The sequence below is a fragment of the Balaenoptera physalus genome (genome assembly GCF_965194825.1).
Source record: "Balaenoptera physalus genome assembly, chromosome: 15".
NCBI lineage: Eukaryota > Metazoa > Chordata > Mammalia > Artiodactyla > Balaenopteridae > Balaenoptera > Balaenoptera physalus.
The window spans coordinates 16,402,247-16,415,015 of record NC_138894.1 but is presented as its reverse complement, the minus strand read 5'-3'; the positions used below and the strand labels follow the sequence as shown (position 1 = coordinate 16,415,015).

The 12,769-nt window shown below is 38.5% G+C and overlaps 1 protein-coding gene across 8 annotated transcripts in view; it reads right to left on the bottom strand.

Moving 5' to 3' along the window:
• The window catches only part of IMMT (inner membrane mitochondrial protein), a 48,830-nt gene that overhangs the window by 15,000 nt on the left and 21,061 nt on the right, over window positions 1–12,769 (bottom strand). For 4 of the 8 annotated variants that reach the window (XR_014254061.1, XM_082426791.1, XM_082426793.1 and 1 more), the window contains exons 5-8: window positions 10,970–11,092; window positions 10,571–10,678; window positions 5,999–6,135; window positions 670–773 (exon numbers count right to left, since the gene is read on the bottom strand). Coding sequence is in view for 6 of the 8 variants with exons in the window: in XM_082426791.1 (XP_082282917.1) it covers window positions 670–773; window positions 5,999–6,135; window positions 10,571–10,678; window positions 10,970–11,092 (472 nt within the window). In the remaining 2 variants the exon portion in view is untranslated. The remainder of the gene's footprint in view (window positions 1–669; window positions 774–5,998; window positions 6,136–10,570; window positions 10,679–10,969; window positions 11,093–12,769) is intronic. The other 4 variants (XR_014254060.1, XM_082426796.1, XM_082426794.1 and 1 more) reach the window with 2 other exon arrangements.

The following is a 12,769-nucleotide window of genomic DNA, read 5'->3' as shown; positions in this document are numbered from 1 at the left end:
GTTGCCTGAAAAATGGCAGAAGGCAGTGGAACAAAAGGGTGAAAACATTGCGCAATAAAGTTCTTGGAGAAAATGAAAAATACGTTTTTCATTTTTACTTAAAAAACCGAAGGCACTTTTTGGCCCACCCAATAACAATTCCATAATGTTGATGAGAGCCCTTTATTCAAATGTAGGTTCCCATTGTCAGAGGTTGATCTTGTACTTGGTTTGCTTGCTTGATCCTAGTTTTAGACAACTTCCAGGAAAGGTCAAGGTGGCATAAAACTAGACTCATTATATGCTAACTACTTTGGTAGTTAAGGCAAAGAGACTGTGACATACTCTTTAATTTCTGATAAAACTGTTCAAGCCATCCCAGAAAAATCTTGAAATGATGGCAGAGCCTCAGTAAATCTGTAGAACACATATCACCTAAATAATAATCCAAAGAAAAACTTGATTTTTATACAAGATCTTTTATATAGGCTTCTGCCAAGTTTATTTTGGCTGGATTATATATCAATATTTTTTTCCCTCTCTCCCTTTTAAGCTTCCGTGCTCCTATCACCAATACAGTACAGGCGGAGAGGGGAGGGAAGGGTTTCTCTGCCTCCTCTTTCTATGCAGACAGTACAAAGAAAGCCCCCAGGAGGCCCTAATTGCTTGTTAAAGCCCATGAGTAATTACTTGGCTTTGAGAAGGGCATCGGCAGCCTCATCTACTGCCTTTCTGCGTTCCTTCAATGCACCCTCCACTGTGCGCCACTGAGCTGACTTCTTGTCACCTGCAATCTAAACAAACAGTTTTAATTATGTAAACATGAATAACTGCTATTATTGTCACAATAACATGACTAAATGCAGAAAGTAGTGACATGAAAGTCAAAGGTAAAAAGTTATATACACTATTTCTCCGGAAGAGGAACTCTTAATCTAATGTTCACATACAGGCTCAAAGAAATCCATGAACCATCTCCCGTCAACCACCCGCACCAAAACTGTAAAAGACTGTGCTCCAGCGCACAAGCATTCTCTAAGGAGAGATGTTTTTTATCAGAGTCTCAAAAGGAGATATGAAGCAGAAAAGATTAGTAAGAACAATAACTTGTCATGAATTGTTTGTTGATTAAATCATTCTTCAATGAAGCACTGGTGCTTAAAATTTTCTTATTTGCAGGTCTACTGAAATCATAGTAAGAATGAGTAGAAAGTTTACACATTTGTAGGGTCCTTACTCCTCCAAAACATTACTCTAAAGAATGAGCCTCCATAATTTTTAAGGAGAAAATCAACTACTGTCAAGAACCCCACTCCAGGGGCTTCCCTGGTGGTGCAGTGGTTGAGAATCTGCCTGCCAATGCAGGGGACACACGTTCGAGCCCTGGTCTGGGAAGATCCCACATGCCGCGGAGCAACTAGGCCCGTGAGCCACAATTACTGAGCCTGTGCGTCTGGAGCCTGTGCTCCGCAACAAGAGAGGCCGCGATAGTGAGAGGCCCACGCGCCGCGATGAAGAGTGGCCCCCGCTTGGGCTTGCCTGGTGGCGCAGTGGTTGAGAATCTGCCTGCCAATGCAGGGCACACGGGTTCGAGCCCTGGTCTGGGAAGATCCCACATGCCGCGGAGCAACTGGGCCCGTGAGCCACTACTGAGCCTGCGCGTCTGGAGCCTGTGCTCCACAACGGGAGAGGCCGCGATAGTGGGAGGCCCACGCACCGCGATGAAGAGTGGCCCCCACTTGCCGCAACTGGAGGAAGCCCTCGCACAGAAACGAAGACCCAACACAGCCATAAATAAAATAATTAATTAATTAATTAATTTAAAAAAAAAAAAAAAAAGAGTGGCCCCTGCTTGCCCGCAACTAGAGAAAGCCCTTGCACAGAAATGAAGACCCAACACAGCCATAAATTAATTAATTAATTAATTAAATTTAAAAAAAAAAAAAGAACCCAAGAACCCCACTCCACCTTGAGCTGACTTCTACAGAATGTGAATTTTATCTTTATATATATATATATATATATATATATATATGTCTCCCTTGAAAATTCCTCAGGCAGGTCTAACATGTTTTGCTCCAGCACTGGAACTGACTGCCAGCCACTTCTTCAACTGAGCAGAGTTGGCTAATACTTAGGGGATACATCATACCAAAAACAAAAACCACCTCTAACACTATAATCACACTCAGTGCAGCAAGACGCTCACACAAGAGAGGTGTAAGAAAGCTGATCACTGAAGGCGTGGCATAGGCGAGTCCAGCTTCCATCCCCCTCTCACTTTGCATCATATAAACAATGAGCGGAATGTTGTTTGGAACTGTTTCAACTCTTTAAAACTATTTTTAAAATTAGTTATTAACTATTTTAAATGACTTTTTTTTCCCCTCCCTTTTCTTTTGCCAAGTACATATAGTTTAAAGTAGTATATTATGTGTAGATATGAAGCAAAATCCACCTTATGGCTTCTCTTCAAAGTACAGTTGACCTTTTAACAACACAGGTTTGAACTGCATGGGTCCACTTATACAAAGATTTTTTTCAACACAGTACTACACAATCTGCAGTTGGCTGAATCCACAGATGCAGGAGGGCCAACTACGGGACTTGAGCATCCGTGAATTTTGGTATCCGTGGCGGGTCCTGAAACCAATCCCCTGCAGATACTGACGGGTAACTATATACTATGCTAGGACCTTAGAGAGGAATAGGAACATACTAAATTACCAAAGAATGAAATATTTTTTATCAAAGAAAAAAAACGACTGAATTGGTTCAGTAATTATATTTCAAGTCGCCCAAAGAGGGCCACTACAGGGGCTGCTGCACACCTGAAACATGAGTGCAATCTCAGTGCGGTATCCTGGGCCTTGGATGCCCAACCCGTATCTTCCCTTGTTAGAAACAGAAGTGGTTTTGCCTCTGCAGCCCTAGGCCTGCTACTTTAAGGGGAATAGGGCTCAGCAAAAGTAATGCCTCTGGTTTGGGTCATTCACAAGCAATTCTCCACATTATGTTCCTACTGACATCTAGTGTGATCTCGATTTTAAAGGTACATCTATTATCAATGCAAAGTTTAAACAACCAAGCTCCTTAAGGCAGGATTAACCCTGCCACCGGACCACTGTGGCAGTCTGAGGAAGCCTCTCAGGGTAACATTTTTAAATGCTTAAAATGAAACTATTAGATTGCAGAGAAGCCCAATTACATTGAAATATGGTCATAAAAGATACATTTTTTAATTTTGTGAAATAGAAACCAAGATCTAGTAGTAGAACTAATAAATACCCTAATCCAGAAGTAGTGATGAGCATAAATGCTATTTCAAGAGATCTGCAAGTACCATAATGTAATATGAAAATACCTGTGCTTTCTCTTGGTAATAAAGTTATGGATACTACTAACACTACTGCTTTTGTTGTCACTATTCGTAATTGAAGGAAAAGCTTTTGAGGCTAGGGAAAATAAAGATGTTTTCCATCCAAGTTCAGTGAGCCCCTGAATTCTATCCACAGACCCAACTCTAGGTTAAGAACCCCTGCTTTTAGAAGAAATAGTTGGTACTTTTTTTCTATCTTTGTATCTCACTTTTCTAATTTTTATGTTCTACACAGATCGTTGCAAAGTGACAAAACCAATTAATTTCATGGTGTGAATAATCAAGTTGAAGATTCAGTGAACTGCCACTTTAGCCATCTTGCAAAATAAAATACATCAAAAAATGTTGTTGGTTTGGGCCACATCAGTATCCTGTATAAAAAATTTTCCAAGACTTTATCATATGCTGTTACAAGACCCTGGTATTGTATTAAGGTAACTCTTCATAACTAACCCAAACAGACTCATGAATCATGTAAATGTCAATGACATATCTGGGGGCCAAAATGTGTCTCCCTGTGTTAAAGGTATTCCTGTTTATAGAGGTCCAAGGATAAGCTATCCTGTAAAACAGACATCGGATTCCCCTACGATCAAGCCTGGTCCAACTGTTTACAAACAATGCTTTGAGAAATTAACTCAGTATATATTATACAACGAGCCCATGTGCACCTACAGCTTCTTTTGCTACAAGAAACAGAGTTGGGATCAATTTTTAACATTTCAAAACTTGTGTTCAGTACATTTTTCTGATTATTTTGTTAACACCAGCTTATGTTCCCTAATCTGGTTAACTGTGCTACTATAAAGTATCCTCTAGTTGTAACATCCTTATTGTAAACGATCTCATACTGTCTAATCCACATGCACTACATGTTGTGTTCAGCGGGAAGAGGAAATACCCTCTTATGCAGCCTTCCCCCAAAGCAGTACCATGGACATCTAAAGCCTCTAATCACTGTCCTTCTGAAAGAACCTACTTGGGTTTGAACTCAACTTCCTGCTGTCATGCAACTTCCAGCCTTCTCTATACATGTGCATAACCAGCACAGTAAGTATTTCCTGTGTGATTTTTACTTTCCTGACTGAACTCTGACTAAGATTTAAATTTTTCTTGTAGACTTTGAACAAAACAGAATTTTCTTTTAATTTTTCAAAGGTTGTAGTTTCTTGACCGTTTGCATCAGAGGTCTAATTTAACTCCTTCGTGATGCACGTACATACAACTAAAGCAATCTGAAGTGTATTTAAATATTTTAAAAACCACAGTCATGGTAGCAAAGTAACTTTACGGATCATGCATGATCCTGATTCCTGAGATTTATAGGTTCTCTATTTCATTTTATTCTTTTTTTTTTTTTAAGTTACATTTGTTGGAAGTAGCAGACCAAATCTTTTTTCAACCCAAACTTGAACTTTTTTTTTAAATTATTTATTTATTTATTTATTTATTTATTTATTTATGGCTGTGTTGGGTCTTCATTTCTGTGCAAGGGCTTTCTCTAGTTGTGGCAAGCGGGGGCCACTCTTCATCACGGTGCATGGGCCTCTCACTATCGCGGCCTCTCTTGTTGCGGAGCACAGGCTCCAGATGCGCAGGCTCAGTAATTGTGGCTCACAGGCCCAGACGCTCCGTGGCACATGGGATCTTCCCAGACCAGGGCTCGAACCCATGTCCCCTGCATTGGCAGGCGGATTCTCAACCACTGCGCCACCAGGGAAGCCCCCCATTTTATTCTTTAAATGACTTGGTGTCAAGATACATTTTTATATACTGAATAACTGAATGTAATTATAAAGGAAATTTATTAAGTCCCAGTATTACATTTTTTTTAAATAAATTTATTTATCTATTTATTTTTGGCTGTATTGGGTCTTCGTTGCTGCGCATGTGCTTTTCTCTAGTTGCAGCGAGTGGGGGCTACTCTTTGTTGCGGTGCTCGGGCTTCTTGCTGTGGTGGATTCTTTCATTGGGAGCACGGGCTCTAGGCGGACGGGTTTCAGTAGTTGTGGCACATGGGCTCAGTAGTTGTGGCTCCCGGGCTCTAGAGTGCAGGCTCCGTAGTTGTGGTGCACGGGCTTAGTTGCTCCACAGCATGTGGGATCTTCCCGGACCAGGGCTCAAACCCAGATCTCCTGCGTTGGCAGGTGGGTTCTTAACTACTGTGCCACCAGGGAAGCCCCGAGTCCCAGTATTACATTTTAATTAGTGTAATTACTTTATTCTTTGAGGTGTCCAATGTAAGTTAAATAATCAACATAAGCATTTAAAGTAGCTGGTGTTTTGGGGTACCTGGGATCTCTGTATTACTCTTTTAACTGTGTGTCAATCTAAAAGTATCTGACAAAAAAAGTTTATTTTAAAAAATAGTTGGCGATTTTAAAGCAAAAGAAAAAAGGCAAACAACAAATACATTCAAGCACTATTAAGATATGAAAGCAAATCTGAACTAATTCTTATACCATATCACTGTTGTGAGATAAAGCACCATATATAAAATTCATTAAAAAGAACACGTGAAATTTTTTTTTTCATTTTTTTTTGTTTTTCTAAAAAGACCATCATTCTAGTTCGTTTTCGCTTACTGAGAGAAAGCCCAACTTAGAAGGAAGAAATCATGTCTAACATTCTTTGGCCCACCTCAGAATCGTCCATGGCTGTTTTCAGTATGTTGGCGTGGGCAGTGACAGCCTGGACCGCAGCATTCTGAGCCACAATAGCCTGCTGAGTAGTGCAAGCAGTTTGGCTCAGAGCATCTTCTAAGCTCTTGGCTAGTGCTGAAGTTAAAAAAAAAAAAAAAAAGTTAAAAACTAGATCCCTCCTACCAAATGACTTTAATCTTTCCCTCTTCACCTGTTGAGTCTTGCATTGCATTTCCCCCTCAAAACAAACAAAATACAGATTAAGTGAATCAAAATTTCACTTAAAAGTATGATAAAATATTAATAATCACTGAATCCAGATGGTGAATCTATGCAGGTTCATTACACTATTTTTACTTTTATGTATATCTGAATTTTTTCAAAATAAAACATGTTTTGTGTTTTCTATATGAAAGGGAAGATCGCAATAGGAAAGGCAAATATATAAAAGGATTGAAGATCACTTAAATGAGCCAGCATATAGTTTAAGAAACAATCAAAAAAATTTTGTGAAAGCGATTATAACTACAGTGAACAGCAAAAGGATAAACATGAAGATATAAAACAGGACATCAAAATCACAAAATGTGGGGGAGGGGAATAAGAAAATGTAGATCTTTTAGAATGTGTTTGAGCTTATATGACTATCTGTCTAAAGCAAGCAGATATAGCAATGGGTTAACACACTTGAAAACAAGGGTAACCACAAATCAAAAACACGCTACAGATTCACAAAAACCAAAAAGAAAGGAATTCAAGCATAATACAAATGAAAACCATCAAACCACAAAAGGAAAAACCAAAAGAAGAAGAAAGGAACAAAGAAGACGTTAACTGGATAACAAGATTTTAAATGGCAAAAAATACATACCTATCGATAATTACCTTAAATGTCAATAGACTAAATGCTCCAATCAAAAGACACAGAGTGGCAGATTAGATAATAAAACAAGAACCTATAATATGCTGCCTACAATAGATCCATGTTAGGGCGAAAGACACACACAGACTGAAAGTGAGGGGATGGAAAAAGATATTTCATGAAAATGGAAACAATAAGAAAGCAGGGGCAGCAATACTCGTACCAGAAACAATACATTTTAAAATAAAGGACATGGAGAAAGACAAAGAAGAAAGACAAAGATGGACACTATATAATGATAAAAGGATCAATACAAGAAGAGGATATTACACTCATTAACTTATATGCACTCAATATAGGAGCATCTAAACACATAAAACAAATACTAACAGACATAAAGGGAGAAACTGATGGGAATACATAAATAGTAGGAGACTAACATCCCACTGACATCAACAGACAGATCTTTCAGACAAAAAATCAACAAGGCAAAAGAGATCCTAAATGACACAATAAAACAGTTAGACTTAATTGCTATCTACAGCGACACTACATCCAAAACACCAGAATACACATTCTTTTCAAGTGCGCATGGAACATTCTCTAGGACAGACCACATACTAGGACACAAAACAAGCCCAACAAATTGAGGATAAGTAATTAAAGATAGTAATTATTTCAAGCATCTTTTCCGACCATAATGGCATGAAACTAGAAATAAACCACAGAAAGAAAAACGAGAAAAAACCTATTACATACGGACTAAACAACATGCTACTAAAACACCAATAATAGGTCAAAGAGAAATCAAAAAATACCTTGAGACAAACAACAATGAAAGCACAACCATACAAAAATCTATGGGAGGCAACAAAAGCAGTCCTAAGAGGGACATTCATAGCAATAAAGGCCTTCCTCAAAAACAAATAAATAAAACTCAAATAAATAACCTAACCTACCACCTAAAAGATTAGAAAAAGAAGAACAAACAAAGCCTAAATTCAGCAGGAGGAAGGAAATAATAAATATTAGAGATGAAATAAATAACACAGAGATTAAAAAAATGAAAAAAAATCAAAGCAAGAGCTGGTTTTTTGAAAGGTAAACAAAATCGACAAACCTCTAGCCAGGCTCCCCAAGAAGAAGAGAGGACCCAAATACACAAAATAAGAAATGAAAGAGGAGAAATAACAACTAATACCACAGAAATACAAAAAATTCATTAAGAAGAAAATACTATGAACAGTTATATGCCAACAAAGTGGACAACCTTGAAGAAATGGACAAGTTTCTAGAAACATACAGCCTGCCAAAACTGAATCAAGAAGAAACATAATTTGTACAGACCAATCACTAGAAGTGAAATAGAATCTATAATTTAAAAAAACTCCCTGCAAACAAAAATCCAGGATCAGGTGGATTCACTGGGGAATTCTACAACAGTATACAAAGAACTTATACCTATCCTTCTCAAATTCTTCCAAAAGACTGAAGAGGAGGGAACACTCCCAAGGTCATTCTATAAGCCAATATCACCCTGATACCAAAACCAGACAAAGACACTACAAAAAAACAGGAAAATTTACAGGCCAATATCTTTGATCAATGGAGATGTAAAAATCAACAAAATATTACCAAACCAAATCCAACAACATATAAAAAGGATCATATACCATGATCAATTTGGATTCATTCCAGGGTCACAAGGATGGTTCAACATATGCAAATCAATCACTGTGATACACCACAGCAACAAAAGAAAAGACAAAAACCACACGATCATCTTGATAGATGCAGAAAAAGCATTTGATAAAATTCGACACCCCTTCGTGATAAAAACTCTCACCAATGTGGGAGAACATAATAATAAAAGCCATTTATGGCAAACCCACAGCCAATATAATACTCAACAGTGAAAGGCTGAAAGTCTTCCCACTAAATTCTGGAACAAGACAAGGATGCCCACTCTCACCACTTCTATTCAACATAGTACTGGATAGTCCTAGCCACAGGAATCAGACAAGAAAAAGAAATAAAAAGTATCCAAATTGGAAGGGAAGAGGTAAAATTGTCATTATATGCAGATGACATGACACTCTACATAGAAAACCCTAAAGATTCCACACAGAAACTAGTAGAACTAATAAATGAATTCAGCAAGGTGACAGGATACAAGATTAATATAAAGAAATCTGTTGCAGTTCTTTACACTAACAATGAAACATCAGAAAGAGAAAGTAAAGAAACAATTCCCATTTAAAGTCACACCAAAAAATAAAATAAAATACCTACAAATAAACCTAACCAAGGAGGTGAAAGAGCGATACACCGATAAAGGAAACTGAATATGATTCAAAGAAATGGAAAGATATCCCATGTTCTTAGACTGGAAGAATTAATATTGTTAAAATGTCCACAGTACTCAAAGTAATCTACATATTTAATGCAATCCTTACCAAAATACCCATGACATTATCCACAGAACTAGAACAAATAATCCTAAAATTTATATGGAACCAGAAAAGACCCAAAATCGCCAAAACAATCCTGAGGAAAAAGAACAAAGTTGGAAAGATAACACTCCCAGACTTCAGGCAACACTACAAAGCTCAGTAATCAAAACAGTGTGGTACTGAAAGAAAAAGAGACACATATGGATCAATGGAACAGAATAAAGAGCCCCAAAATAAACCCACACAGCTGAAAACGAAAAACCAAATCCAAGTAATCAAATGAATGCCCTACATCTGTGCTCATTCTGGCTCTTCTACTCTGTACACAATTCTAACAAACTTGCCTCCTAGGAGTAGGACAGAGCCAGCAAGTTGAAGGAAAACAAGAACCACTCAAGGCAAAAAAAACAACAGAAAAACGTGGAGACAAAAAACAAAAAAAACCAAAAAACTATAAACAGCTGTCCTAAGAATTTAAAACTAACATCTCTTGGTCCAGCAAAAAGCTACATGCACACTACCTCCAGGGACATCAATATATTGCAGCACAGTACAATAAATTATGTTCCATGTACCTCGTTTAAGACAGCAAAATACATTTTTAGGTAACTGATACCTGTGTTTTTTTTGGCCCTGCGGCAGGCGGGCTCTTAGTTCCCCGACCAGGGATCACACCTGGGCCCTTGGCGCAGAGTCCTAACCACTGGACCGCCAGGGAAGTCCCACTAACATCTTTCTTTAAGCCATCAAAAAACCTAATGTAAAATTGAAACTTAAAAAGGAATATGCTTCGATTAGGTGGAAACCAGCAATGTGTGGAACATTCCATCCCCCAATGATGTCAGATAAGGGGGCGGCTAGACTGAGTCCAGAGGCCAGGTAATAAACCAGAGTGGGAGCCATTCCAACCTGCACAAATATATGTATGAGTGTAACAGAAGACTCTTAGGCAAGTGGCCAAAACATAAATAATTTCTGTTCCGCAGAGTACAAAGAATCTTCAGCACTAACCATAATAAAAACAAAAGGACAAAGTACGTGAATCACTTGAATTTATGCGGATTAGAATAGCCCTTGTCACCTGGGTAAAAGTTTAGATGGAAAGAACACAAGTGATGAAATAAAGATGGTGAACAGAGCAACACCACTAAAGAAACCACAAAGAGCCGACAGATGAGAAACTTGTGTGACAGCTGAAGAAGAGAGCAACCGAGAGAGATGACCCAAGTACTTAAGAAGCGTCAGGTTTACATACACTCAATCTTAACTTGTTCTTGCTTCTCCTGTTGCGCAAGCCGAGCTGCAACTTCTTCAGGTGGCCGCTCCCTTACAGAAGTTGAGGATGCTTCCTCTTGCAGCAAAACTAAATGAGAGGAAATCAAATTTCAGCACAGAATTTCAACAGCTAATGGGGACATAAAAACACCATCATTTGTGCTTGTCAGATGTATCAACTTGAGGGCATTTTTGTGATAAAGATTCTAAAACCACATCATCACTCAGTGATTCCAACACGAAGAAATAAAGGGTCAGCTCTTAAACCCCTTGTTTTCAAAGATTTATTCAGACTTTGAAATTTAGGGAATGCCTAGACATTGCATAGTTTTGATGAGCATATCGTTTACATAACCACAAATACAGATAATTTAACTACCTGAAGTTGCAGGCTTGGGTTTTCCTTCACCAGTTTCTGTAGATTCCTCATGCTGAACCACAGGCGCTGGGACGGACAGTGTGTCACCTGCTGCAGAAATAATTTGAGCTGCATCTGTAGGTGCTATAAATATATGTTACACATGGTATTTACAGTTTCCTGGGTTAACAGAGAAACACACAGGAATCCACTACTATTACCTCCCACTTCACATCTGACTCCTTAAAGACACAAACACATGTGCTGCCACTACTCAAACACACAAACAGTCAGGGGCGCTGCCCACTACAAAAACCCACACACAATGAGCAATGGCTGGGAAAGCACAAGAGAAGAGAGTCTGGTCAGCATCCACCTGCATTTTAACCATTATTCTCAGGCAAGCCTTCTAATAACAGTGCTAAATGGTACTAAATCTTAACATGAGAAGGGGACATAAGATTTACATAGCATGGAAATATAATAACAAATGAGAAAACAGCCTGTAATGAAGAAGGTAGATAAAAGAAAGTAACCAAAAACCATTTTTTAATTGCTTTGAAGAGTGGTAGAGATGAAAGAGGTGCGGGCAAGAACAGGATGGCAATTTTAAACACAAACAAGAAAAGTTCACAGTTTAGATGGCAAGTGAGTAAAGGACAGGACTCAGTTAAAAAAATTACTTCATAGACATATTTTTAAAGAAAAGAAGGTTGAAAAATCAAGAGCTTATAAATTATAAATAAAAGTGTTGATGGAAGAGAAATGAGTAATTCTGAAGGTGGAATAGATGGTGGGGTGGGGAGCAACAAAATGGAGAAAAAAAATTTTTTAATAAACTGAAGGTCCCATTTAAGAGTTAAAGTTGGACTATCACAAAGCCCATTAACTGGTCTCCTTGCTCTGTCCGTGGTTCCTTTATCTATTCTCCACAATAGCCAGTAATCTTATTAAAAGTCAGCTATCAATCCCCTGACTCATAATCCTCCCAACAACTTCCCATCTTACACAGACTAGAACGCAAAACTCTTACGATGGCCTCCGAAGACTGCCACTATAGGCTTTCTGCTCCCTCTCTACTATTGCTATTATTCTCCTCTTACTCTGCCTGGGTTTCATTTGCTCCTTGCTAGAATACGCCAAGCCTTTGCACTAGCTAATCCTTCTGCCTGGAAGCTCTTCCCCACCAGCCCTTTACATGACTGACTCCCTCATCTCTTTCTAGTCTCTGCCCAAATGACACCTTCCAGAGGAAACTTTTCTTACCCACTCCATTTAAAATTGCAATATTCCCTCCCACACTTATCACTGCATGACATCCTATACGTAATTTACTTGTATATTTATATGCGACTTCCCTCCCCTCATCCCACTAAGGAATCTTCACAGCAATTGTGTGTTTGTTTTTACTGTTTTGTTCACTGCTATAACCCCAGTGCCTAAAAGACACCCAGCACTTGGCACACAGTAGATACTCAGTATTTACTGAGTGAAAGTCAGGTGATTTAATCAAGGACAGAAGTGAAAGGAGAAACATAATAAATTCAAATGCATGCAGACCAGGTTAGGACTAGGAAGTGCTATAAGTTATTGTGGGATTACAATCATCAAGGGAAAAAAAAATCTGCAGACCAAAACTAGATCAAGACACTTCATCACTAAGAAAGAAGAGAGAAGAAAGAGTTGGTGAACAGGGAGAAAAAAGAGGTGTGGAAAGAGAACAAATCTTAAAATCTAAAGAGAGGGAAAGCTAGGAGTCAGAGAAAAGGAAAAAGTAACAGAAAAATAAGTGTGCTGCAGGCAAGACAATTCTTGTTACCA